We start from the raw sequence: 24,737 nt of genomic DNA on the forward strand, positions 1-24,737 counted from the left end.
ATGCTAAGTATTTCTTGTGAAAATGCTAAAGGTAGAGTCTGGAGGAAGATGGCCTAGGAAAAGCTGGGGGATAAACAAGCTCTTGCATAGAAAACAGTTTAAATGTTCCAGTGAAAAGTCCAAGGATAGTCACACCAAGTACACAACCATAGTACAAAAAGTTTAGTCAGAGAGAAAAAAACCAGGGATATTGGTTAAGGAGACAGATTCAAGCACTCCTGTGTCTGCGGTGGTGGGGGCGGCTGCTACTGTGGCCACTATATCAAAAAGAGAGCCTGGGACAAAGGTGCCAGAGGTGGTGTGTGAACGGATTCTATTGATCACCAGCAAAAACTGACAAAGAACAGAAATCTTCATCCTGCTGACCACAGACAGTCACAGATCAAGGATGGCTGGACACCAAGGGAAAGGTGTGAGTATCCCCAAGACATCCTCACTCTTCACGAGTAGCGGTAGGAAGGTAGCCCCTCCCCCACCATGAGAGAAGAACTCCAACTTTGATACTGACACAGACACAGCCAGAGCAGCTAGCATGTAACTCAGACCTTGGAAGGAACCTGACATGCAGGGCTCAGCTACACACAGGGAAAAGTTGCACTTCCCAGGCCGAGGAAGCTCCACCTATGGAGGAGTGACTCTCTTCACTGGGTAAATTGAGCCAGAGGCTGACCCTCCCCACTGCAGCACAAACAGCAGACCCAGCATCAGGAGGGGTAAAAGAAAAACAATTGAAACTCAGTAAACATAAATCCTGAGAATGGCTTCAGGCTGGGCTGTGTGTCTCAAGAGCTAGCCTCTCAGGGAAAAGCTACTGATTGCTGATAAGCTTCAACCCTGCCACAACCTAGCCTCATCACAGCAACTCCAAGCTAGAGGAAAGAGCCATCTCCCTCTTTTGCGATACTCTAAACAGATCTCCCTCCCACTGGGAGGATCACAAAGTCCTGGATAAGGCAGAGCTGTCTACCTGCTCAAACAAACTGACTTAAGAAAACAATCAAGCCACAGGAAAACCAAACACCATAAGCAAATCAAGACTACAGACACAGGGGAGACAAGATCCCACCACCCCCTCCCCTCAAAAAAATCGAGGAATTCTTGTTTCTATCTAATTAAAATTTTTTACTTTTCTATTTTTTTCATCATTGTTTTAGGTGTGTGTGTGTGTGTGTGTGTGTGTGTGTGTGTGTGTGTGTGTGTGTGTGTGTGTGTGTGTTTAATTATTTTACTCTTTTCCATTTTGGTCCTTTTTGTTTTTTTGTTTTTTTTTTGCATGACTTAATTCCTGTTCTGTTCATCCCCAGATATATGCTTGTCTTCGATTATTAGACCTTATACTTCATTAATTCAGATATAGATTACTCAGTTCACAAACTCTCAGCTTTAACCCCTTTAATTGTAGTATTATTTCTTCATACTTATATACTTTTAAGTGTTTATTTTTTTATATTTTTATTTTAAATTTTTAAATTTTTCCTTTTTTCTTTATGTCTCTTCTTTATTTCTACCCTTTTCCTCTCTCTGAAATTAGGTCTTGGTTAAATTCCCTCTCTCCTTTTTGCTCCCACATTCTCTAATCTTATTTTCTCCCCACAATTCTTCCTAAACCTATTAATTTCTGGTCTGCTAACTCCCTCTTTGACTTTCTTAGTCCATTGATCCCTAGCTGTTGTTGAACTAGATTGTATCTATTGAACTAGATTGTATTTGTACTCATTTTGACTGCTTCAAACAATCAGTGCAACTACAGGGCTGTGGTTGATACTTGCCTTGAAAAAAATGTTCTTGCTTTCATACCCAAATGGGCAGAACAAGTTGGAAAAGCACAAAAAAAGACAAGTCCAGGAATCACAATTCCCACTCATGAAAAACAGACAACAAAGCAGTTGATGAATAATCCAGAGGAGAGTTCCAAAATGCTCTATAAACACTACTGGTAAGCATACTGAATGAAGAGATTGAAGCCTGCAAAGATCTCTGTGTGAGGGTAATAGGGAAATGCAGGAGCATGATGAGGCTAACCAAAGATTAATACAGGAATTTCGTGAGTGTGAGGAAGCTAACAGAAAAATTGCATGAGTGAGATGAGAATAAACAAAGATCCACAAACAGAAAGCTGGAGGAATCCATGGAGGCCACAAAGGGAATCCTGAATGCAGCCCAACAGGAGGATAGGGACTCCAATGAAACTATAACCAACCAACTAAAGGAATGGAGAATAAAAACCAAATTAAGGAGTTAAAGAAGTCCATAGAAGATCTAAAACAAAGCTCCAACAAAGAATTTGAAGCTATTAAAGCTGACCAATTAGAAGGAAAGGAAATGAAAAACGAAGTAGAAAGTCTTGACAGTAGGTTAGACCATGGAGAAGATCGAATCCCTGGGATTGAAGACAGCCTAGACATTATAGAGAAAGAAGAGATAAGTATTGAAGGCAAATGCAATAGATCTATTCCACATTTAGAAGATACCGTCAGAAGGCCTAATTTAAGGCTTATGGGTGTAGAGGAGGGTCTAGAGACAAAAGTTAAAGGTCTAGGAAATTTATTTAAGAGGATCCCAGCAGAGAACTTCCCAAACTTGCAAAAAGATAGGCCCATTCAGATACAAGAAGCCTTTAGAACCCCAAATATACCAGACCAGGACAGGACATCCCACTGACACATTGTAATCCACACAGGATCAAATGAGACCAAAGAAAGGATCCTTAAAGCTATCAGGAAGAAAAGATCAATCACCTCTAAAGGGAAACCAATCAGAATAACTTCAGCTTTCTCAGCAGAGACAGTGAAAGCAAGAAAAGCCTGGAATGTATGCCAATCCTAAAGACAAACACCTATCAACCAAGAATACTGTATCCAGCTAAAATCTGCTTCATAACAGAAGAACAAATAAAAACCTGCCACAGCAAAGAAAAATTGAAACAATATATCTCCACCAAACCAGCCCTACAAAAGATACTTAAAGATGTCCTACACTTAGAAAACCAACAAGAGCACAATAAAGGCCAAGAAACAGCCCCCAAACAGAGAATATAAGAATCATAGGAAGGGAGTTCCGGGAAGATGGCGGAGGAGAAGCTGGAATCTGAACAAGCTCTTGCATAGAAAACAGTTTCAGAGTTCCAGTGAACAGTCCCAAGCCAGAGAATCACACCAAGTGTGCCATCACAGGACAGAGAGTTAGTCAAGAGAGGGGAAGCCAAGCAGACACATCTGAGCAGCTGCCGCTGCGGCGGCAGGGTCGCAGCGGCAACCACCGCCGCGGAGGCATACCTGAGACGCAGTCCTGGACGAAGGAGCCAGACGCAGCGGACGAGCGGATTCTACTCAACACCAGCAAGAACCGACAAGGAGCGGACAACTTCATCCTGCACTTTGCAGACCAGAGACGACCTGGGATCCAAGACTCGGCGTGAGTAGAAGCCCCACTTCCTCACTCCTTCTCTGGGAGCAGAGGAGGGAAGGCCACCCCTCCCCCCCCAGCACTGGTGATCTCCATCTTGGATACCGACAAAGCTCGGAGGAGCGGCTAGCTCCAGCTCAGGCCTTGGAATAAAACGAGTCATTTAGCAGGTCACAAGAACTTAACGGCGAAGTGACCTCACAGACTCAGTTCCATCCAGAGAAAAGTCACCCAGCTCAGGCGCCAGCCATTGGAGTGGCTCTCCTCACTGGGTAACCAGAGCCAGAGGCTGCCCCTCCCTCTAGCAGCCACCACAATCAATTGAAAAACAGAAACCCTGAGAATGGCTCCAGGCTGGGTGCTGTGAGTTTTTTTTTTCACAAAATAGCCCCAGGGAAAAGCTACTGTTCGTTGAAAGGCCTCAACTCTACCCAGAACCTAGCCTAATCACTGCATCCCCCTCTTTTGTGATTCTCAAAGCAGATCAGCCTCCCAGTAAACTAACCTGGGAGGGGGAATCTCAAAATCTTGGGTAAAGCAGAGCATTTTTCTGCCTGTTCCAACAAACTGACTTAAGAAACCAATCAAGCCACAGGACCTCAAGCTGACCAGAGACTCCAACCAGACTCTGGTTACAGACAAAAGGGAGATACAGGACTCTTCCCACCCCTCCCAAAAAAAAAAAAAAAATCAAAGAACTTTTTTTTCTTCTTCTTTTCTTTTTCTTGTTTTGTTTTTTTTTCGTTTATTGTTACCTTATATATATATAAAAAATTTTTTTTTGCTTTTCTAAAACTTCTATTAATCTTTAATTTTTGCCTCTTCTGAAAAAATAATTGTTTTCTATTAACTTTTTTTTTTCTCCTCTTATAATTTTTATTTTAGGAATACGTGAATGTGTGTTTTCTTTTCTTTTCTTGTCTTCTTTCTCTTTTTCTTTCATTCTTAATTATCTTTTTGTTTTTTTTTCTAGCTCTACTGAACTTCTGATCTTTTCTTCTCACTTTCCTATCCTTTCCATCTTTTCCTCTTTGTTCATCTTTATGTGACTTAACTCTTGTCCTGCACATCCTCAGATAAACCCGTAGTTAACCAGTAGACCCTATCCCCCATTGTGTACACACTTAATCCACAAACTTATTACTCAATTCAAAACCTCTGAGACTTAAATTCATTAATAGCAGTAATACCTCTTATACCTATATAATATTTTAAGCATTTTTTTAAAGTTTTTCTCATCTCCTCTATGTCCCTCCCTTTCTCTCAATATATTCATATTCCTCTATAAAGAGATGGTCTTTTAATCTCTAAAATAACATTAATTTTTACGTTTCTATTTTTTTTCTGGTCTCTTTTCATTCCCCTTTCCCTTTCTTCTTTTTCTCTCTCTCTCTACTTACATCCTACCCAACCTATTTCCTGCATTGTGATTAGGACATAGTTAACTCTCCCTGTGCCTCCCCACACCAATCTATTCCTATTTTTTACCCACATCTCTCCCTAACCCTAATAATTTCTGGTTTTCCAAATTCCTCTCTGCGGTTCGAAGTCCTTTAACATATAGTTGTTTGATGTCGAATAGATGTATCTGTTGAACTAGATTGTATCTGTAGACTATTGACTGTACAAATGCAAACTTTGGTTGATGGTTGCCTTAAGATAGTGTTCTAGCACAAAACTGGTGCTATCTTCATCTCAAATGGGCAGAGTAAGCCGGAAAACCCAACAAAAATGGCAAATTCGGGTATCTCAATTCCCAATCCTGATAATCAGGGGTTAGAATAGATAATGAATAATCCAGAGGAGAGTTCCCAAACAGCTCTACAAACACTGGTGGCAAACATGATAAATGAAAAGTTTGACAACGTACAAAGGACTCTGTATGAGCGTGATAGGGAGAGAGAGGAGGCATCCCAGAAGTTTATACAGGAATATCATAAGCGTGAGGAAGCTACTCAAACACTGATACAGGATTTGCGTGAACAACTTGAGAATACTCAAAGAGAAAGGGAGGAATGGCGTGAGCAGGCTGAGAACACTCAAAGAGATCTGCAGGAATCCCACGAACGGGAGGAAGCTAATCAAAGAGTAATACAGGAATTGAGAGACCAGGTAGAGAACACACAAAGATCACTAAAGGCATTCATGGAATCCATTAACAAAGAGCTGAAGGAAGTCAGGGAGACCACAAAGGGAATACTGAATGGAACCCAACAGAAGGAATGGGATCCCAAAGAAACCATAACCAATCAACTAAGTGATTTGAGGACAAACACTGAACACCAAATTAAGGAAGTAAAGAAATTCATACAAGACCTAAAACAGAGCTTCAACAAGGAACTTGAAGCCATCAAAGCTGACCAACTAGAAGGAAAAGAGATAAAAAACGAAGTAGAGAGTCTTGACAGCAGGTTAGACCATGCAGAAGATCGAATCTCAGGGATTGAAGACAGCCTAGATATTATAGAGAAAGAACATACAACCATCCAAGACAAGTCCAAGAAATATGATAGATCTATCCAACACCTGGAAGACACCATCAGAAGGCCTAATCTAAGGATAATGGGTGTAGAGGAGCACCTAGAAACAGAAGTTAATGGTCTAGGAAATCTGTTTAACAGGATCCTAGCAGAGAACTTCCCAAACATGCAAAAAGATAGGCCTGTCCAGATACAAGAAGCCTTTAGAACCCCAAATAGACCAGACCAGAATAGGACATCCCACCGTCACATTATAATCCACACAGGATCAACTCAGAACAAGGAAAAGATCCTTAAAGCTGTCAGAGAGAAAAGTGTAATCACTTATAAAGGGAAACCAATTAGAATCACCTCAGATTTCTCAGCAGAGACAATCAAAGCAAGAAGAGCCTGGAATGATGTATGCCATACCCTAAAAACAAACAACTATCAACCAAGAATACTGTACCCAGCTAAACTCTCCTTCATAACTGAAGGCCAAATAAAAACCTTCCATAGCAAAGAAAAATTGAAACAATACATCTCCACCAAACCAGCCCTACAAAAGATTCTTAAAGATGTCCTACACATAGAAAACAAACAAGACTGCAATAAAGGCCAAGAAACTGCACCAAAACTGAGAATCCAAGAACCATAGGAAGAACCCAGTTTTTGCAGCCCCCAAGAAGGTAGATAACATGGCAGGAACTCCCAAATACCTCTCAGTCCTATCTCTTAATGTTAACGGACTGAACTCTCCAATTAAGCGACATAGACTGTCTAGTTGGATTAAAAAACAAGACCCTTCTATCTGCTGCCTGCAGGAGTCACATCTTGCCCATAAAAACAAACACATTTTCAATTTAAAGGCTGGAACAAAATCTACCAAGCAAACTGACCGCATAAACAGGCGGGAGTTGCAATCCTAATATCAGATAAAATAGACTTCAAATTAAAATTCGTGAAAAGAGATAAAGAAGGTCGCTACATACTAATTAAAGGATCTCTCCTTCAGGAGGATATTACAATTCTAAATATCTATTCGCCAAACAATGGAACACCCAAATTTATCAAAGAAACACTACTTTCCCTCAAATCCCATATAGATCCAAAGACATTAATCGTTGGGGATTTTAACACACCACTCTCCAAACTAGATAGATCAACTCGGCAAAAACTCAACAGAGAAACTGCAGATCTAAACAGCTGCATAGATCAACTAGACTTAACAGACATTTACCGAACATTTCACCCAGCAGCATCAGAATACACGTTTTTCTCAGCAGCACATGGAACGTTTTCTAAAATAGACCACATTTTAGGCCACAAAGCAAACTTGTCTAAATTCAGAAACATTGAAGTTATACCTTGCATTCTCTCTGACCACAAGGGAATAAAATTAGAACTCAACACCAAAAGCCACCAAAGAAAGTCCGGTATTACATGGAGGCTGAACAACACACTGCTGAATCATGAGTGGGTCATGGAAGAGATTAGAAAGGAAATTCAAATGTTCATGCTATTCAACAAAAATGAACACACAAAATACCAGCTCCTCTGGGACACAGCAAAGGCAGTACTCAGAGGCAAGTTTATAGCTCTGAGCTCCTACATCAACAAATTGGAGAGATCTGAAACTAACAATTTAATGACACATCTAAACCTCCTTGAAAAAGAGCAGCAAGATAAACCCCAATCCAGTAGACGGAAAGAAATAATCAAAATTAAATCAGAATTAAATGAATTAGAATCCAAAAAAACTATAGAAAGAATCAACAAAACAAAGAGTTGGTTCTTCAAAAAACTTAACAAAATTTACAGACCCTTAGCAAATCTTATCAGAAAAAGAAGAGAACACACCCAAATTAATAAACTCAGAGATGAGAATGGAAACATCACCACGGAAACAAACAACATTCAGAACATTATAAGGGAATACTTCTCAAAACTTTATGCTAATAAGTTTGAGAACTTGACAGAAATGGACCTCTTCCTAGCAAATATTGACATGCCAAAACTAAACCAAGATGAGGTAAACTATCTTAACAGGCCCATATCAAGCATTGAAATAGAAACAGCAATAAGAGACCTCCCAGCTAAGAAAAGTCCAGGACCAGATGGTTTTACAGCGGAATTTTACAAGGCCTTCAAAGCAGAGCTCACACCAATTCTCCTCCAACTCTTCAATGAAATTGAAAGAGAAAGCTCACTACCGAACACATTCTATGAAGCCATCATAACCCTCATCCCAAAACCAGGCAGGGACTCATCAAAGAAAGAGAACTATAGACCCATTTCTTTGATGAACATTGATGCAAAACTTCTCAACAAAATTTTGGCCAACCGACTTCAACAATTCATCCAAAAAATCATACACCACGATCAAACAGGATTCATTTCAGGGATGCAAAGCTGGTTCAATATACGCAAATCAATTAATATTATTCATCACATCAACAGGAGCAAGAATAAGAACCACATGGTTATCTCAATAGACACAGAAAAAGCATTCGACAAGATCCAACACCCCTTTATGATGAAGGTTTTGGAAAAATTAGGAATCCATGGAACATTCCTCAATACAATAAAGGCTGTATATGACAAACCTACAGCCAGCATTATACTCAATGGTGAAAAACTAAAGCCATTTCCTCTTAACTCAGGAACAAGACAAGGATGCCCACTCTCTCCACTTCTCTTCAATCTAGTATTAGAATGCCTAGCTACAGCAATAAGACAAGATACAGACATAAAGGGGATCAAAATAAGGAAAGAAGAAATAAAACTCTCCCTCTTTGCAGATGACATGATCTTATATTTAAAGAATCCCATAGACTCCACTCCCAAATTACTCAAGCTGATTCAAAACTTTGGCAAAGTAGCAGGTTATACAATTAACCCCCAAAAATCAATGGCTTTTCTGTATGCCAACAATGAGAAAAGTGTGGCTGAAATTAGGAAAGCAACTCCATTTGTAATAGCCCCACAAAAAATAAAATACCTAGGAATTAACTTAACTAAAGAAGTGAAGGACCTCTATGATGAAAACTTTAAAATCTTGAAAAAGGAAATCAACACAGAACTTAAAAAATGGCAAAACCTCCCATGCTCCTGGATTGGAAAGATTAACATCGTGAAAATGGCAATACTTCCCAAGGCTATCTACAAATTCAACGCAATACCTATCAAAATTCCACCCTCATTCTTCAAGGAAATAGAAGAGGCAATCCAAAAATTCATATGGAACAATAAAAGACCCCGAATAGCAAAAACGCTCCTCAACGGAAAGAACACTGCTGGAGGAATATCAATACCAAATTTCAAACTCTACTATAAAGCTATAGTAATCAAAACAGCTTGGTATTGGCATAAGAACAGACCTCAGGACCAATGGAATAGAATTGAAAACCCAGAAATGAACCTACAGACCTATAGCCATCTAATCTTCGATAAGGGAGCTAAAACAATACAATGGAAGACAGACAGCCTCTTCAGTAAATGGTGCTGGCAAAACTGGTTAACTACATGTAGAAAACTAAAGCTAGATCCTTATATATCACCCTGCACCAGAATCAACTCCAAATGGATCAAAGACCTTGAACTCAAAGCAGACACTCTGAAAACATTATAGGATGGAATAGGAGAAATCCTGGGTCTCCTTGGCTCAGGGCGAAATTTTCTGAATAGAGACCCGGAAACACAACAAATCAAAGAAAGGTTGGACAAATGGGATTGTATAAGGTTGCAGAGCTTCTGCAGGGCAAATGACATAGCTAGCAAGATCAATAGAAAGCCCACGGACTGGGAGAAGATCTTCACTAGCCATACAACGGACAAGGGTCTCATATCTAAAATATACTTGGAACTCAAAAAAATTAAACCACCCAACAACAAATCCTCAAAGAAACAACTGCCCAATAAGTAAGTGGGCGAAAGACTTAAAGAGAAGCTTCTCTGAAGAAGAAAGAAGGATGGCCAATAGACACATGAAGAAATGTTCAACATCCCTAGCCATAAAAGAAATGCAAATCAAAGCAACATTGAGATATCACCTCACTCCAGTTAGAACAGCAAAAATCAAGAACTCTAACAACAACAGATGCTGGAGGGGATGTGGACAGAAAGGAACCTTACTTCATTGTTGGTGGGAATGTAAACTTGTTCAACCACTTTGGAAAGCAGTATGGAGGTTCCTCAAAAGACTCCACATAGAGCTCCCCAATGACCCAGCAATCCCACTTTTGGGCATTTACCCAAATGATCACAAACAAGGCCACACTAAAGCTACCAGCACAACTATGTTTATTGCAGCATTATTTACCATAGCTAAGACATGGAACCAACCCAGATGCCCCTCAGTAGATGAATGGATCAAGAAGATGTGGTATATATACACAATGGAATTCTATGCCTCCATCAGAAAGAATGACATTTCCCCATTTGTTAGGAAATGGAAAAACTTGGAAAAAATAATATTAAGTGAAGTAAGCCAGGCCCAAAGAAACATAGGTCCCATGGTTTCCCTTATTTGCAATATCTAGTATAGGTATGAGTCAAGCGGAAAAAGTCAGATAATGTGATGTTAGGAAAACGAAACCTCAAATATGTATTTTAATGTTTTTGTTTCTTTCATGCATGTGTTTCTAATGCATTTATAAGATTATTTCTTTGTTGCTTTGTATGTCCCTCCCCCACAGTGTAACCCCCGCTTTCACTATATTTGATGTCAGTATAACATGTGGAGGAGATGGGAACAAGTCGTTTAAGGATTCAGGTGGACCTGTTGCAACAATGAGAAGTACAAAATGTCATGTCAAAACCAGCTTTACAATGTCGGTGGGGGGGGGAGTGGGGGTATGATTGGGTGGGAGGGAGGGGGGAGGCTGGGAAGGGAGGTGAAGGGTAAACAAAGGAGGAGGCTGCAATGCTTGGTTAGAAATGTATGCATTATCCTGCCCATGTAATTGTAACCCCTCTGTACAGTATGTTCTCAAATAAAATAAAATAAAATTTAAAAAAAAAAAAAAAGAATCATAGGAAGAATCCAGTTGGCACAGCCCCCAAGAAAGTAGATAACACAGCAGGAACTACCAAACACCTCTCAGTCCTAACTCTCAATATTAATTGACTTATGTCTCCAATTAAGCGACATAGATTGGATCAAAAAGTAAGATCCTTCTATCTTCTGCCTTCAAGAGACACAACTTGCCCACAAAAACAAAGATATTCTGAAAGTGATAGGCTGGTATAAAATCTACCAAGTAAATGGCCTCCATAGACAGGTGGAAGTTGCAATCCTAATACTAAATAAAATAGACTTCAAATTAAAATTAGCAACAAGAGATAAAGAAAGTCGCTACATACTAAATAAGGGATCTCTCTTTGAGGGGAATATTACAATTCTAAATATCTAGTCACCAAATACATTTAGGATAATAAGTTTGAGAATCTGGAAGAAATGGACGAATTTCTAATAATATTGACATGTCCAAACTAAACCAAGATGATTTAAATCAACTTAACAGACCCATATCAAGCATCAAAATAGAAATAGCAATAAGAGATCTCCCACCCAAGAAAAGCCCAGGACTGGATGGATTTACAGCTGAATTTTACAAGACCTTCAAAGCAGAACTCACACCAATACTCCTCCAAATCTTCAATGAAATTGAAAGTGAAAGTTCACTACCAAACTCTCTATGAAGCCTTAGTAATACTCATCCCCAAACCAGGCAGGGACTCATCAAAGAGAGAACTGTAGACCCATTTCTTTGATGAACATCAATGCAAAACTTCTCAATAAAATCTTGGCCAATCGGCTTCAACAACTCATAAAAAAATTCATATACCATTATCAAACAGAATTCATTTCAGGGATGCAAAGCTCATTCAATATATACAAATCAATTAATATAATTCATCACATCAGCAAGAGGAAGGATAAGAACCACATGATTATCTCAATAGATGCAGAAAAAGTATTTGAAAAGATCCAACGTCTTTTATGATGGAAGCTCTGGAAAAACTAGGAATCCATGGAACATTCCTCAATATAATATGACAAACATACAGCCAGCATTATACTTAATAACAAAAAGCTAAAGGCATTTCCTCTAAACTCAGGAACAAGACAAAGATGTCCACTTTCTCCATTTCTCTTCAGTTTAGTATTAGAATGCCTAGCTAGAGCAATAAGACAAGATACAAACATAAACGGGATCCAAATAACAAAAGATGAATAAAACTCTCGATCCTTGCAGATGACATCATCTTTTATTTAAAGAAGCCTATGGACTACACTCCCAAATTATTTGAGCTGATTTTAAATTTTGGCAAATTAGCAGGGTATAAAATTAACCCTCAAAAATCAGTGGCTTGGGCTGGGAAGGTGGCTCAGTAGTAGAACACTTGCCTTGAATGCATGTGGCCCTGGGTTCGATTCCTCAGCACCATATAAGCAGAAAAAACCAGAAGTGGCACCGTGGCTCAAGTGGTAGTGTGCTCGTCTTGAGCTGAGGAGCTGAGGGACAGCCCTCAGGCCCAGAGTTCAAGTCCCACAACCAACCAAAAACAACAACAATGGCTTTTCTGTATGCCAACAATGAAAAGAGCATGGCTGAAATCAGGAAAGTAACTCTTTTTGTAATAGTTACCCCCACCCCCCCCCCCGACTACCTAGGAGTTAATTAAAGAAGTGAAGGACCTCTACAATGACAACTTTAAAAATCTGAAAAAGGAAATTAAATCAGAACTAAGGAAGTGGAAAAACCTCCCATAGTCCTGGATTGGGAGGATTAACATCATGAAAATGGCAATACTGCCAAGGGCTATCTACAAATTCAATGTGATACCTATAAATATCCAACCTCATTCTTCAATGAAATAGAAGAAGCAACCCAAAAATTCATATGGACCAATAAAAGATTCTGAATAGCAAAAACAATCCTTATCAGAAAGAACAGTCCTGGAGGAATATCAATACCAAATTTCAAGCTCTACTACAAAGCCATAGTAATCAAACAGCTTGGTAATGGCACAAGAACAGACCTGAAAACCATTGGAATAGAACTGAAGACCCAGAAAAGAACCCATAGACCTATGGCCACTTAATCTTCGATAAGGGAGCCAAAAAATAGTATGACAGAATGACAGCTTCTTCAGTAAATGATGTTGGCAAAATTGGTTAAACACCTGTAGAAAGCTAAAGCTGGATCCTTATATATCACCCTGTACCAGAATCAACTCCAAATGGATCAAAGACCTTGAGGTTAAAGCAAACACCCTGAAAACATTGAAGGGAGGAATAGGAGAAATTCTAGGGCTCCTTTTCACAGGCTGAACTTTTCTTAATAAAGAGCCAGAAACACAACAAACAAAGAAAAGTTGCACAAATGGGATTGCATTAAACTGCATGGCAGTTCTTCATGGCAAAGGACATAGCTTGCAAGATCAATAGAAAGCCCATGGATTGGGAGAAGATTTTCACTAGCCATACAACAGAAAAGGATCTCATATCTAAAATATACTTAGAACTCAAAAAATTAAATCCCCCAACAACAATTCCTCAATGAAACAACTGCCTGATTAATAAGTGGGCTAAAAGACTTAAACTTCTCTGACGATATAATAAGAATGGCCTATAGACAAATGAAGAAATACTCAACTTCTCTAGCCATAAAAGAGATGCAAATCAAGACAACATTGAGATTCTACCTCATCCAGTTAGAATAGCTATAATCAAGAAATCCAATAATAACAGAGGCTGGAGAGGATGTGGCCAAAGTGAACCCTACTGCATTGCTGGTGGGAGTGTAAACTTCTTTGGCCACTTTGAAAAGCAGTATGGAGGTTTCTCAAAAGACTCTACATAGAGCTCCCCTATGACCCAGCAATCCACTTTGGGGCATTTACCCAAACGGTCACAAACAAAGTCATACCAAAGCTACAAGCAAAATTATGTTTATCACAGCGTTATTTACCATAGCTAAGAAAATGTGGTCTCTCTCTCTCTCTCTCTCTCTATCTATCTATCTATCTATCTATCTATCTATCTAATGGAGTTCTATGTTTCCATAAGAAAGAATGACACCTCTCCATTTGTTAGGAAATGGAAAGACTTGGAAAAAATTCTATTAAGTGAAGTAAGCCAGGCCCAAAGAAACATAGGTCCCATGGTTTCCCTTATTTGCAGTAACTAGCATATGTTTAGAACAAGCTGAAAAGGTCAAAAGCTATGTACATATGCCCATATAAGTTGATGGTAAGTGAAATGAACCCCAAGATATAGACACAAGAGGTTTTTTATCTTTCTTGCTGTTGTTTTTAATGTATTTATAATGTACTATGTGATTTTTTTGTTTCTTTGTATGTTCCCATTTTCACTGGTGCCCTGCATCTTATATATTCATTTTTCTAATTTGAGGAGGGAAAGAGAAAGAACAAAATGCCAAAATAAGGATACAGGTTGACCCATTGTAACAATGAGATGTACAAGACACTATGTTCCAAATGAACTTTACAGCTTTGGGGGGGCGGGGGATGGGGGAAAGGAGTTGGGGATGTGGTTAGGGAAGGGATTGTAGGGAAAAAACAAAGGAGGAAGTAACAATGCTCGATAGGAAATGTAGGAAATGTACTCATTACTCATGTAACTGTAACCCTTCTGTACAGTATCTTTCAATAAAAATATATACAAAAAAAGAGGAAATGCTAAAGGCAGCAAAACCTACGAGTCACAAGGAACAAGAATGGGTTCTTTAAAATGAGATTGGCCAGCAGATTGGAAGCACCAAGTCAGGTGGTCTAGGGAACCTGTGAAGGAATGACTAGGAATGCATGAGCTGAAGAGACAGTAATCATGAAGACTAGAAGTGTTCATATTAACTTCTCATTGGTATAAAGGAGGGAGGTTGGATAAACCAGTGCCAAGGACTGAGAAGCTGTTGTGAAGTTAACTTGTCAACAAGGTTGCCGTTTTCAATGTTGAATGAGCAAAACATTAAATGGTCAACATACATCATTTTCTAGCTAGCCCTGGACTGACATTAAATCCATTACGCTTTCATAATCTCCAGATGACTTGTAGTGTGTCTAATAATATGTAATTAAAATAAACTGAACTTTTCCACATTTGTACTTGCTAGGAAAAGAGTCATCTCCTTTGACTATATCAACTTCATGTGCTTTCTACACTAGTCAAGTGAAACAAACTTTGGTAATATCTACTCTATATACATTTATATGATCACCAAATTACAATTACTCATAAATCTTAATGTAAAATTACTCTAGGATAGTGTGCTTAAACACCAATACTAAAACTTCCATCTGTCGAAATGAATTTGGAGATTGAACAGTTGCAGGGCACATAGCCTATTATAATCTAGGCTGTATAAATGTTGAAAAATTAATGAACGTCTAAGAGGTGGAAATGATTCCATGTCATGGACTAAAACACTAATTTCATCTCATTTCCTCCTGTCTTACAGGAAAAAATTAATATTCCTAAGATAAAGTGATAAATGAGTCTCTCATGAATAGATCTATCATACAAGAAGTGCTAAGGGTAGTCAGCTTTTAAGTAGAAACTAAAACATATTGAACAACAAATCCATGCCATATGAAGAAATACACATCCTTGTTATATATGACCCTATAGATAAACATGAATGTTAATACTATTTTTATACTCAACTTATATTTAGTTTATATACATTTTTTTAAGATAATAAATGAGGCGGTCATCATGGAGGAATGCTATGGGTACCCAATAAATTAAAGATGTAATTTGTGACAAAAACAACTGAAATAGGCTGCAATTGGAGGGAGGGAGGATTAAATTTTAATCAGAAGCTAATGCTGTAATTTCACACTAGACTTTCATACCTTTGTTATAGTAATCCCTATGGTAACGAATAAGGAATCAACTATACTTATCTGCGTTTATTGTACACATATGCTACATATATATTAATTATATGTTCATGTGAATAAATTATAATGAAATCCAGTGAAATTTATATACAAAGAAGATGGGGTAGTAAACATAATAGGAGAGGTGAATTTGATTAAAACAGATTATATGCATCTATAAAATATCACAATAAAATCAACTATACAATTAATTTGTTAATAAATATGTGTAAAGTATAATAATATAATTCTGATATATATTGTTGGTTGTGGGCCTGAACTCTGGGCCTGGACATTGTCCCTCAGCTCTTCAGCTCAAGGCTAGCGCTCTACCACTTGAGCCACACAGTGCCACTTCTGGCTTTTTCTGTTTATGTGGTGCTGATAAATCGAACCCAGGTCGTCATGCATGCAAGGCAAGCACTCTACCACTGTACCCAGCCTATACACATATATTTTAAATACCGTATTGAAAAAAAACTTTTAAAGGATGATGAGCTATGAACAATTAAGGATCTTTCCAGAATTATTTCTTCAAGCCCAATTCTATCTTACAGAACATGCAGGAAGTCCACACTAATAAGGTCTTCTAGTCTATACAATGTATAATAGTGGCACACATCTTTATATAATGACACAATAATTTGCATGGCAATTGTTTCTATTCCACCTGCCCTGTGACTTCTATTTTTCCGTAATTAGATTTTTTGTGTAAAGAAATGATTTTTTATGCAAAGCAAGTGGTTTTTTTCTTCCTTGCTATTGTTTCTAATGCATTTATAAGGTACCACGTGATTTTTTTGTTGCTTTGTATGTCCTTCCCCCATGGTATAACACCTGTTTTTACTGTATTTGATATTGGTATAATTTGGGGAGGGGAAGGGAAAAAACAAATTGTTTAAATAGGGATACAGATTGATCCATTGCAACAATGAGATGTACAAGACACTATGTTGAAAAATGAACTTTACAATTTAGGTGGGGTGGGAGCTATAGGAAGGTGGGGGGTGGGGGAGTGTAGTTGAGGAGGTGGGAGGGAAGGGATGGTAGGGGAAAAACAAAGGAGGAGGCAACAATGCTGGATAAGAAATGTACTCATTACCTTGCTCATAGAACTGTAACCCCTTTGTACAGTATTTTCACAATAAAAAACTTAATAAAAAAGCAAATGTATTCTAATTATTTAATAAATTATTTTTAAGTTTCCTAAGATGATTAGTGTAGATTAATTTACATAATTGATACTTGTTTTTTTCAAGGACTGCTGGTCTGATAGTTTAAACATTCCTCATAATACCAATTACTCACAAAATTCTCAAGGATTTAAATAACTGTGCAGATATTTTAACATTTTACCTGTTTCATTTTAATCAGGAAGCAATCAATCAAGTCTCTTGGATTGTTAACATCCAGTGATTCTTCATGGTCTTTTATTTTCTTCAAAATATAATTTTTTATATAAGTAACATTTTTCAATGCTGTTTTATGACTCCCTGGTATATAATCAATAAGATCAGGGAAAAGATTGTATATCTAAAAGTAAAAACAATAACTTATTAAATAAAATATATTTGTACATACATACTATACATATTATATAAAACTTGGCCATAAATAGAAATGTTATATGGCTACCATCTCGAAGGGAATTTTTTTCTTTGCCTGTCCTGGGGCTTGAACTCATGGCCTGGGCTCTGTGTTTAAGCCTCTCTGTGCTCAAGGCTAGGACTATACCACTTGAGTTCCAGTCCTACTTCTGGCTTTTTTTGAGTAGTTTACTGAGGAAATCAGAGTCTCACAAATGTTCCTGCCTGAGCTGTCTTTGAACTGCAACGCTCAGATCTCAGCCTCCTGAGTAACTAGGATGACAGGCATAAGCCACTGGTGCCCCACTTGAAGGGAAACCAAACATAAAAAGTGAGAGAGATTCAAGGATGACCTAAAACTCAGCCTCATGCCAGACCATCTAACTGACTTCTCCATGATCACGTAATTATTATTTTTTTATAGAGTTTAGGACACACCAAATTAGTACAAGGGAAGACATTGTGAGGATTTTTTTATAGTTCAATTTTATCATTTCTACCAGTCTATCTCATCATCTCAGATCAAAGCACAATCAGCAAATACTCTGACTACACTACTCAGTGATTCCTAGTAGCTTCCATTGTCCCAAATATGCTTTCTTTCTGAGGAAAAGTCATACTGCCCAGTAATAGCATGAATATGAGATGTCTGATTGGAAAACAAAGCTGTGGGAAATGTAAGCTTTCACTAAGGACCTGGATATCCATTGATCCAGTAGGCATCTTTCTGGAACTGAACAAAGTAATTTAGAGGAAAATACCTTTGGGATTTAATGGTAAATATCAAATTAATTGCTTGAATTCATTAGTTTGAGTCAATCCTATATTTGCACTTTTTAAGTGGGTATAAAATATAGGTTAAGACATATTTCTCAAATGATTATATTATTTTTCTTCCATTTCTATTAGCATCAGTTAGCTGTCAGAGGCTTTCATTATGACATGTCCATATATAAATGAAAAGTATCTTTCTTTTTGGTGCCAGACTGGGTTTTGAACTCAGGGCCTCAGGCTCTTGCTTGGCTTTCTTGCTCATGGCTGGCGCTCTACTATTTTATCCATACGTGCTGCCCTGTTTTTTTCCTAACTGTTTGGGAGATGGATTCTGTCAGACTTCAATCCTTGATCTTCCAGTTCTGAGTCTCCTGAGTCATTAGCATTTTAGGCATGAGCCAACAGGGCCCAGCTATACAATATATCTAGATGAGACTCACCTCCTCTGCTACTCTCCCTTCCTTGCTTCCCAAACCACTTCCAAAAAAGCTTCATTGTTCCATTTTGGAACTTCAGAAAATGAATTAGATCTCTGTTTCTTGCCCTGTAGTGCTATGAATTCAAAGTTGATCAAGGATTTTAATATAAAACCAGAAACTTTGAAGCTACTACCAAAATAGAATAGGGAAAATGCTAGAACACGTTGCCATAGGCAGTAGCTTCCTGAATGGCACTCTACCATTCCCTAGTTAGGATTGTCATGTCCAGGTATTCACCTTACTACTTACTCTATTTAATTTGGTTCTGTTGAAAAAAAACAGACAAGTATTTTCTTAGGAAGAAAAGATCTTGGCTTCACCTGTATCCATGGTGAGCTCAGAATCTTGACATTCTCATTGAATTTCTCCATCAAGTTAAGGAAGTTCTGGTCTTGATAATCAAAACGATTCTGGAAAACAATGGAGCAGATGACATTGCAGGGAGCACAGCCCAGGATGAAGGTGGGGTCACAGGGTGTACCTGAACAATTGGAAACAAAATTGAAATATACATATGAAATTCTCAGCCCTTGTCATTTCTACCAATTTTTATAATGTTTTACTTATAAATTGCCCTACCAGCCAAATATCCCCTTTGCATTAAACTGGAATGTCACTTTACCTGAAGCTTGAATTGCCGGTCCAAACGAACTAGTAAAACAATGTCAGTTCATACTAATTGCTTTTACCTATAGGCTTAGTCTTCATTCCCAGATGTATGCTATTTTGAAGAAATATACCTAATAGTCAACCATTCAGACTAGTAATACATATGTTTCCAAAGACTGTAGACTACACAACACTAAGAAAGAAAGGAAGGGAATGTCAAATACTGTAGCTTTTTTGAATAATCAATGGAGAGAAACTAAAGAGAATTGTACCACAGTTCAAATACTAGAAGGAACCAAAGCAAAAATCAAAATGCATTCATGGTGTATGAGAAAAAAAAGTAATAAACCTTTTATTTAATCTCCAGTAAGGCAAACCAAAAGATAAAATTACTTTTCTGTTTTTTTCATTTTTCATTTCAATATTTAAAAGAGAATCTTCCTTCCTTGGAAATCAATAGATGGTAAATCTAATCAAACAGTAAATTTTATTTATGGACTGGGCTGAACTATTGGAATTTGGGGATGAACAATATGTTATGTATTTTTTTAATTTGTCTATCTCTGAGATTCTATCTTTTGACATATGAATTTTATTTTTTTCATTGTGAAAATACTGTACAGAGGGGTTACAATTACATGGGCAAGATAATGAGTACATTTTTCTTATCAAGCATTGTAGCATCCTCCTGTGTTTCCCCTTCCCATCCCTTCCCATCCTCCCTCCACCCCTAATCCTCCCTCCCTCCCTCCCCCCACCAAAGTTGTAAAGTTTGTTTTTGACATAACGACTTATCTTGACAGATTTTTAAAAGGATTATATTTTTATTTTCTGTACAGTGAAATTGCTATGGGAAAATAATGAATATGTAAATTGCTACTGAGTTTACTTCACCCTAAATATCATGAAGTAAAAGCATTGAAATTTGGTGTAGGTTGTTAGGATTATAGAATATTCATTTAGTTGGTTGCATTTATGTAGGCTACTTAACAATTAAAATGAGTATAAGGTCTCAGAAAAAGTTTTATTTTACTATGAAGGGGGTGATATTTGGGAAGTTGTTGAGCTTTTCCACTTCCATGACTGCATGTGTGTGTGTCATTCTAGGTTAAATCTGATTTTCAATTATTCATTTTATTTGGAAGAATGTATTTAAAAAGCCAGGTCATTTAGAATCCAAGTGGACAATTGTACCCATTGTGACTAACAGTTAATAGGTGAGTGGACTTGGTTATGGGAGTAATTGCCATAAAAATTTTAAGATGAAATCCAATAAACATGGAGAAAAGTGATAGGAAAATCTGAAAACTGAGCTAGAATATAGTAAGAGAAGACTAGATTAAAAATCTAAATGAATCATGTGTTATATTTGCATATTCTGCAGATTCATGATAGAGCACATACTTACTCAAAATATGTAAATTAAAACTAAAGTACTGGGTAAGAAGAAATAATGTTGACCTGTAGCAATTGTACTATGTTTGCTAAGAAATAATTTTTGCTGTGAATTATATTAAAAGACAATAGCAGAAATAAAACAGTAGCTTACACCACAACATGACAATCCAAAATTATAAACATGGGTACTAAGAAACCACTGAAATGTCTATGGAAATAAGCATACCATATAGTTGCATCTATGTGGGGGTCTCTGAGGGTTGATAGCAAGCACCCTCAGGTAATTACTACACTAAGTACCCTGAATTATGCTAAGAGGGAAGCATTGTTCCTTAAGCCTTCAGAAAAGAAACTCTAAACAACTATTTAGCCAGACACTGGTGCGGTTGGTGGAAGCTGCTGAAATCTGAGAATTGGGTTAGGACCCAGCCCAGGTGGCCAATTCCATGCAAATCAATGAAACCTATAGTAATTCACCAGCTAAAAGCTTGAACTGGAGGTGTAGCTCAAATGGTAGAGCACCGGCCATGAGCTGAGCAAGAGTTTAAAGCTCAGAAATCAAACCCAGGAGGGCTGGGAAGGTGGCTCAGTGGTAGAGCGCTTGCCTTGCATGCCTGAGGCCCTGGGTTCGATTCCTCAGCACCACATAAACAAAAAGGAAAAAAGCCGGAAGTGGTGCTGTGGCTCAAGTGGTAGAGTGCTAGCCTTGAGCTGAAGAGCTGAGGGACAGCGCCCAGGCCCAGAGTTAAGGCCCCACGACCGGACCAAAAAAAAAAAAAAAGACAAAACAAAGAGTTTCATGAACTTTCCTGCCCGGGCTGGCTATGAAGTGTGATCCTCAGAAATCAAACCCAGTATCAGCATAAAACAAAAAAGAAAAATTCTATTAATGATCTTTGATGTGAAAACAAAGGAATCCTTATCTGAGACACAAGGGAATGAATGTGACCTTTTAAATCCCTATCTAAAGAAGTGATTTAAAGCAGCTCCCACCATTGGTTTTCCTCAACTCCTCCACGAGGCAGCGGGCTTCCTCTTGAACACGCTCTTCAATGCTCCTCTTCCCCATCCCAAAATTCCGCAAGGTCATGAGTGAGAAGCGCCTCATCTCTCTCCATCTGTGTCCATTGCTGAAAACAATTCCTAAATGAAGGGAAGCAGAAACATGGATGGAGAAGTCAAGCCAGGAAAAGGAAGCCGACAGATGGCAGGTACAGGGATGGCCAAGCACTGACTAAAAATTCCTTCAGTCCTCTTTTTCCATCCTCCTTATCCACACATCCTCTGTGCAACACATAAATACACACACACATGAATATGTACACTTACCAAGGCCTCTGTTAGCTCTTTCAGCCAATGGGAACCTGCCTCTTCCAGAGAACTCTTCCCCATGGTCAATCAGAGCTTCCTTCACTGCTTCATATCCATGCAACACCACAGTGGGCTTCATGCCCAAATACAGAGTGAACACAGGGCCATAGACTTCTGAGAACTGGAAAATGAAAAGAAAAAAAAATAGTAGCAAAAGAAGTCACTATTTGCTCCTCAGAGTGAGCCTGAGCAAAACCGATACCATCATTGTATTTTTTATGCTTCTATATTTTGGCAAACAAAACTTCAAATATTTCCAAAGTTCATTTGTTATAAAGTACATTTGTTCTAGCTGTCACTTAAAGATGACCTACACTGTGCCTTGTAATGGTCCAGGCAGTTGATACACCATTATAATTCATCTTCACAAAAAAAAAAATTCATCTTCACATCAAAACACACAGCAGGCTTGTCATGCTTCACAAAGAAACAGAGAATTTCACTTTCTGAAAGTCTGCACAGGTTCTTGTATAGGCAAGCGCAGGTTGGGATCTATTGGCATTAGAAACAGAGGATGGGCCCCATAGAGGCTGCCCCAGTACATGAAACACTTTCCAAAACAATTTCTCACACAACAGCATTCTTTTCCCTAAACAGATATTTTATGCAAAAAAATCCAGGTGGATTCTGATACCATCATTATTCCCCTAAATGTCTCATGTCTTTATGTTATTTCATCCTCGCAGATATTTATTCCCTTTCAATCACACACAGTTTCTCAGAAAAGTTAACTTTCATGATGATTCTGTATAAAAATCATTGACTAATATGCTATAAGCATTTTTGATTAAATATTCAATCACAACCTTTCCTTACCTTCAGAAACAAACAATCATAAACACAACTGTTAAACTATGATGGGGTGAACCATCTATAACATTTGCAATTTTGTGACTGAGATTATAATGGACAATAACCCACTCAGGTAATACTTCATTCCATGATTTAAAAAGCAACAGAAGGAGTCACAAGCATATAATATTTTACACAAGGATTTTGCTTTATAATAATCATACACCTTCAGCAGTTAATCCAAAATATGGTTTTATTTATCTCTTGTCAGAGCATGAAGAGTACTTACCTTGGTTAAAGATTTAGTGATATCTTTAATATCAACCTGCAGTATGTTTCCAATAATTGGGAAAGGAGTGGGGCCAGGAGGGAGCTTTCTTCTCCCAGAATTCTGTCTCCATATTGAAAAGAGAAGCAGACAGGAGAGAACCAGCACCAGGACAACTACTGGACCCATTGAGGCCTTCTCTTCTTCTAAGAGTACTGTGAGCTTGCGCTGCAGACCTTATATAATGCTCCCCAAGACTGTAGGCCCTGTATCTTTAGTGCTTTAGTAATGAATTGGGTAGACAGTCTCTCCTATCTCTTCTGATTAGACTTTGGCCCAATGATAGAGATAAAAGTAGAATGATCTGTACACATGTCCCTCTTTCCAGAGGGCACATGGACAATTGTGGTTTAGTTGCACTTTTTGGTGACCAAATATTGCTTCTTAAAAAACAAACCTACATGCTTTCCATGTACAGCCATTATTAGAAACAACTGAAGTCAATGACTTGATATATAAGAACATTACTCCAAAAATGGTTTTTCTTTCATGCATTTAAAAAAATTATTACATAATTGTAAAATAATGTTCAGAGGATTACAATTACATAAATCAGACAATGAATATATTTCTTGATTCTCAGATTAGTGACAAGTTGGGAAGTTATGGATTTGAACATATTCTGTATGTTCTATGAAACATGCATTGAACTTGTTTTTTTGTTCTATACAAATATTTGGGATGTGTTGTCACTGCTGGGACTCTTCAACATGATAGTAGACTTGTTGATTTTTATTTCTAACTAAATAAAATAACTAGCATCAGTCATACATCTTGAAAAGCCAAATATATATTGAGTACTGAATAAAAGTTTCAGGTCCTTGATCATTTATATAACAGAAAAATGGAAAACTATGATCATTAATATTTTTCTTTTTCTTATGAGGTAAGGAATCAGGAGTACAAGAGAACTCTCAATGCTACGTGGCTTGTAGGCAGAAGAACTAGGGTTTCAGGGAGATTATCTCATGGCCATGCAATCCACCATAGCTTCCTGAAGAACAGTCCTGGAATTTTCTTCATGCCACTGCAGAGTTGAAACATGTTCAGTATAATGCAGGGGAAAGTCTTCATCATGTGATTTAGTGGCGAAGTGTGAGGAATGATGGCTTTTCTACTTTTCATTTAAAACTAGAAAAGCTGTTTTGCTGATTTGGGTCTCTTTTTAAGGAAATGAAAGTAAAACAAGATACAATGATGGCATAAATGTACATGCCAATATGAAAGCCTCTTGTACAAGTCATTGATGCCAATAAAAATACACAGTAAAGAAGGGACAGTATAGAGAGCAATAGTTAGTTATGTAGACATAATAGGTCATCATGGGTCATATTTGTTCTACACTGACTACAGCAGATAGTTTTAAACTTTAATTTTGGTGGTACTGGGGTTCGAACTCAGGCCTTGCACTTAATAGTGCAAGGTGATTTAACCCTTGAAACACAACTCCTTCCTTGCTTTAGTTATTTATTTTAAAACAGAGTCTTACATTTATTTTTACTAAAAGTATCCAGGATTTTAATCTTCCTACCTATCCCTACACCAAATCTAAAACTAGGGTCATACACCACCATGCCTGGACTTTTTGTTGAAGCAGGGTTTTGCTATTTGCTCCAGTTGGCTT

At 37.9% G+C, this 24,737-nt stretch overlaps 2 protein-coding genes across 1 annotated transcript in view; both read right to left on the minus strand.

The window, feature by feature from the left end:
* The window catches only part of LOC122115698 (cytochrome P450 2C5-like), a 34,362-nt gene extending 11,082 nt beyond the window's left edge, over positions 1-23,280 (minus strand). Inside the window, exons 1-5 of the mRNA XM_042689117.1 lie at positions 23,075-23,280; positions 21,952-22,114; positions 21,616-21,765; positions 18,936-19,096; positions 17,133-17,309 (exon numbers count right to left, since the gene is read on the minus strand). Coding sequence (XP_042545051.1) covers positions 17,133-17,309; positions 18,936-19,096; positions 21,616-21,765; positions 21,952-22,114; positions 23,075-23,242 — 819 coding nt within the window. The 5' untranslated portion in view covers positions 23,243-23,280. The remainder of the gene's footprint in view (positions 1-17,132; positions 17,310-18,935; positions 19,097-21,615; positions 21,766-21,951; positions 22,115-23,074) is intronic.
* LOC122115690 (cytochrome P450 2C25-like) overlaps positions 1-24,737 on the minus strand; it is a 451,891-nt gene that overhangs the window by 197,687 nt on the left and 229,467 nt on the right.

Source organism: Dipodomys spectabilis, unplaced genomic scaffold (assembly GCF_019054845.1).
Source record: "Dipodomys spectabilis isolate Male_0828 unplaced genomic scaffold, ASM1905484v1 ptg000125l, whole genome shotgun sequence".
NCBI lineage: Eukaryota > Metazoa > Chordata > Mammalia > Rodentia > Heteromyidae > Dipodomys > Dipodomys spectabilis.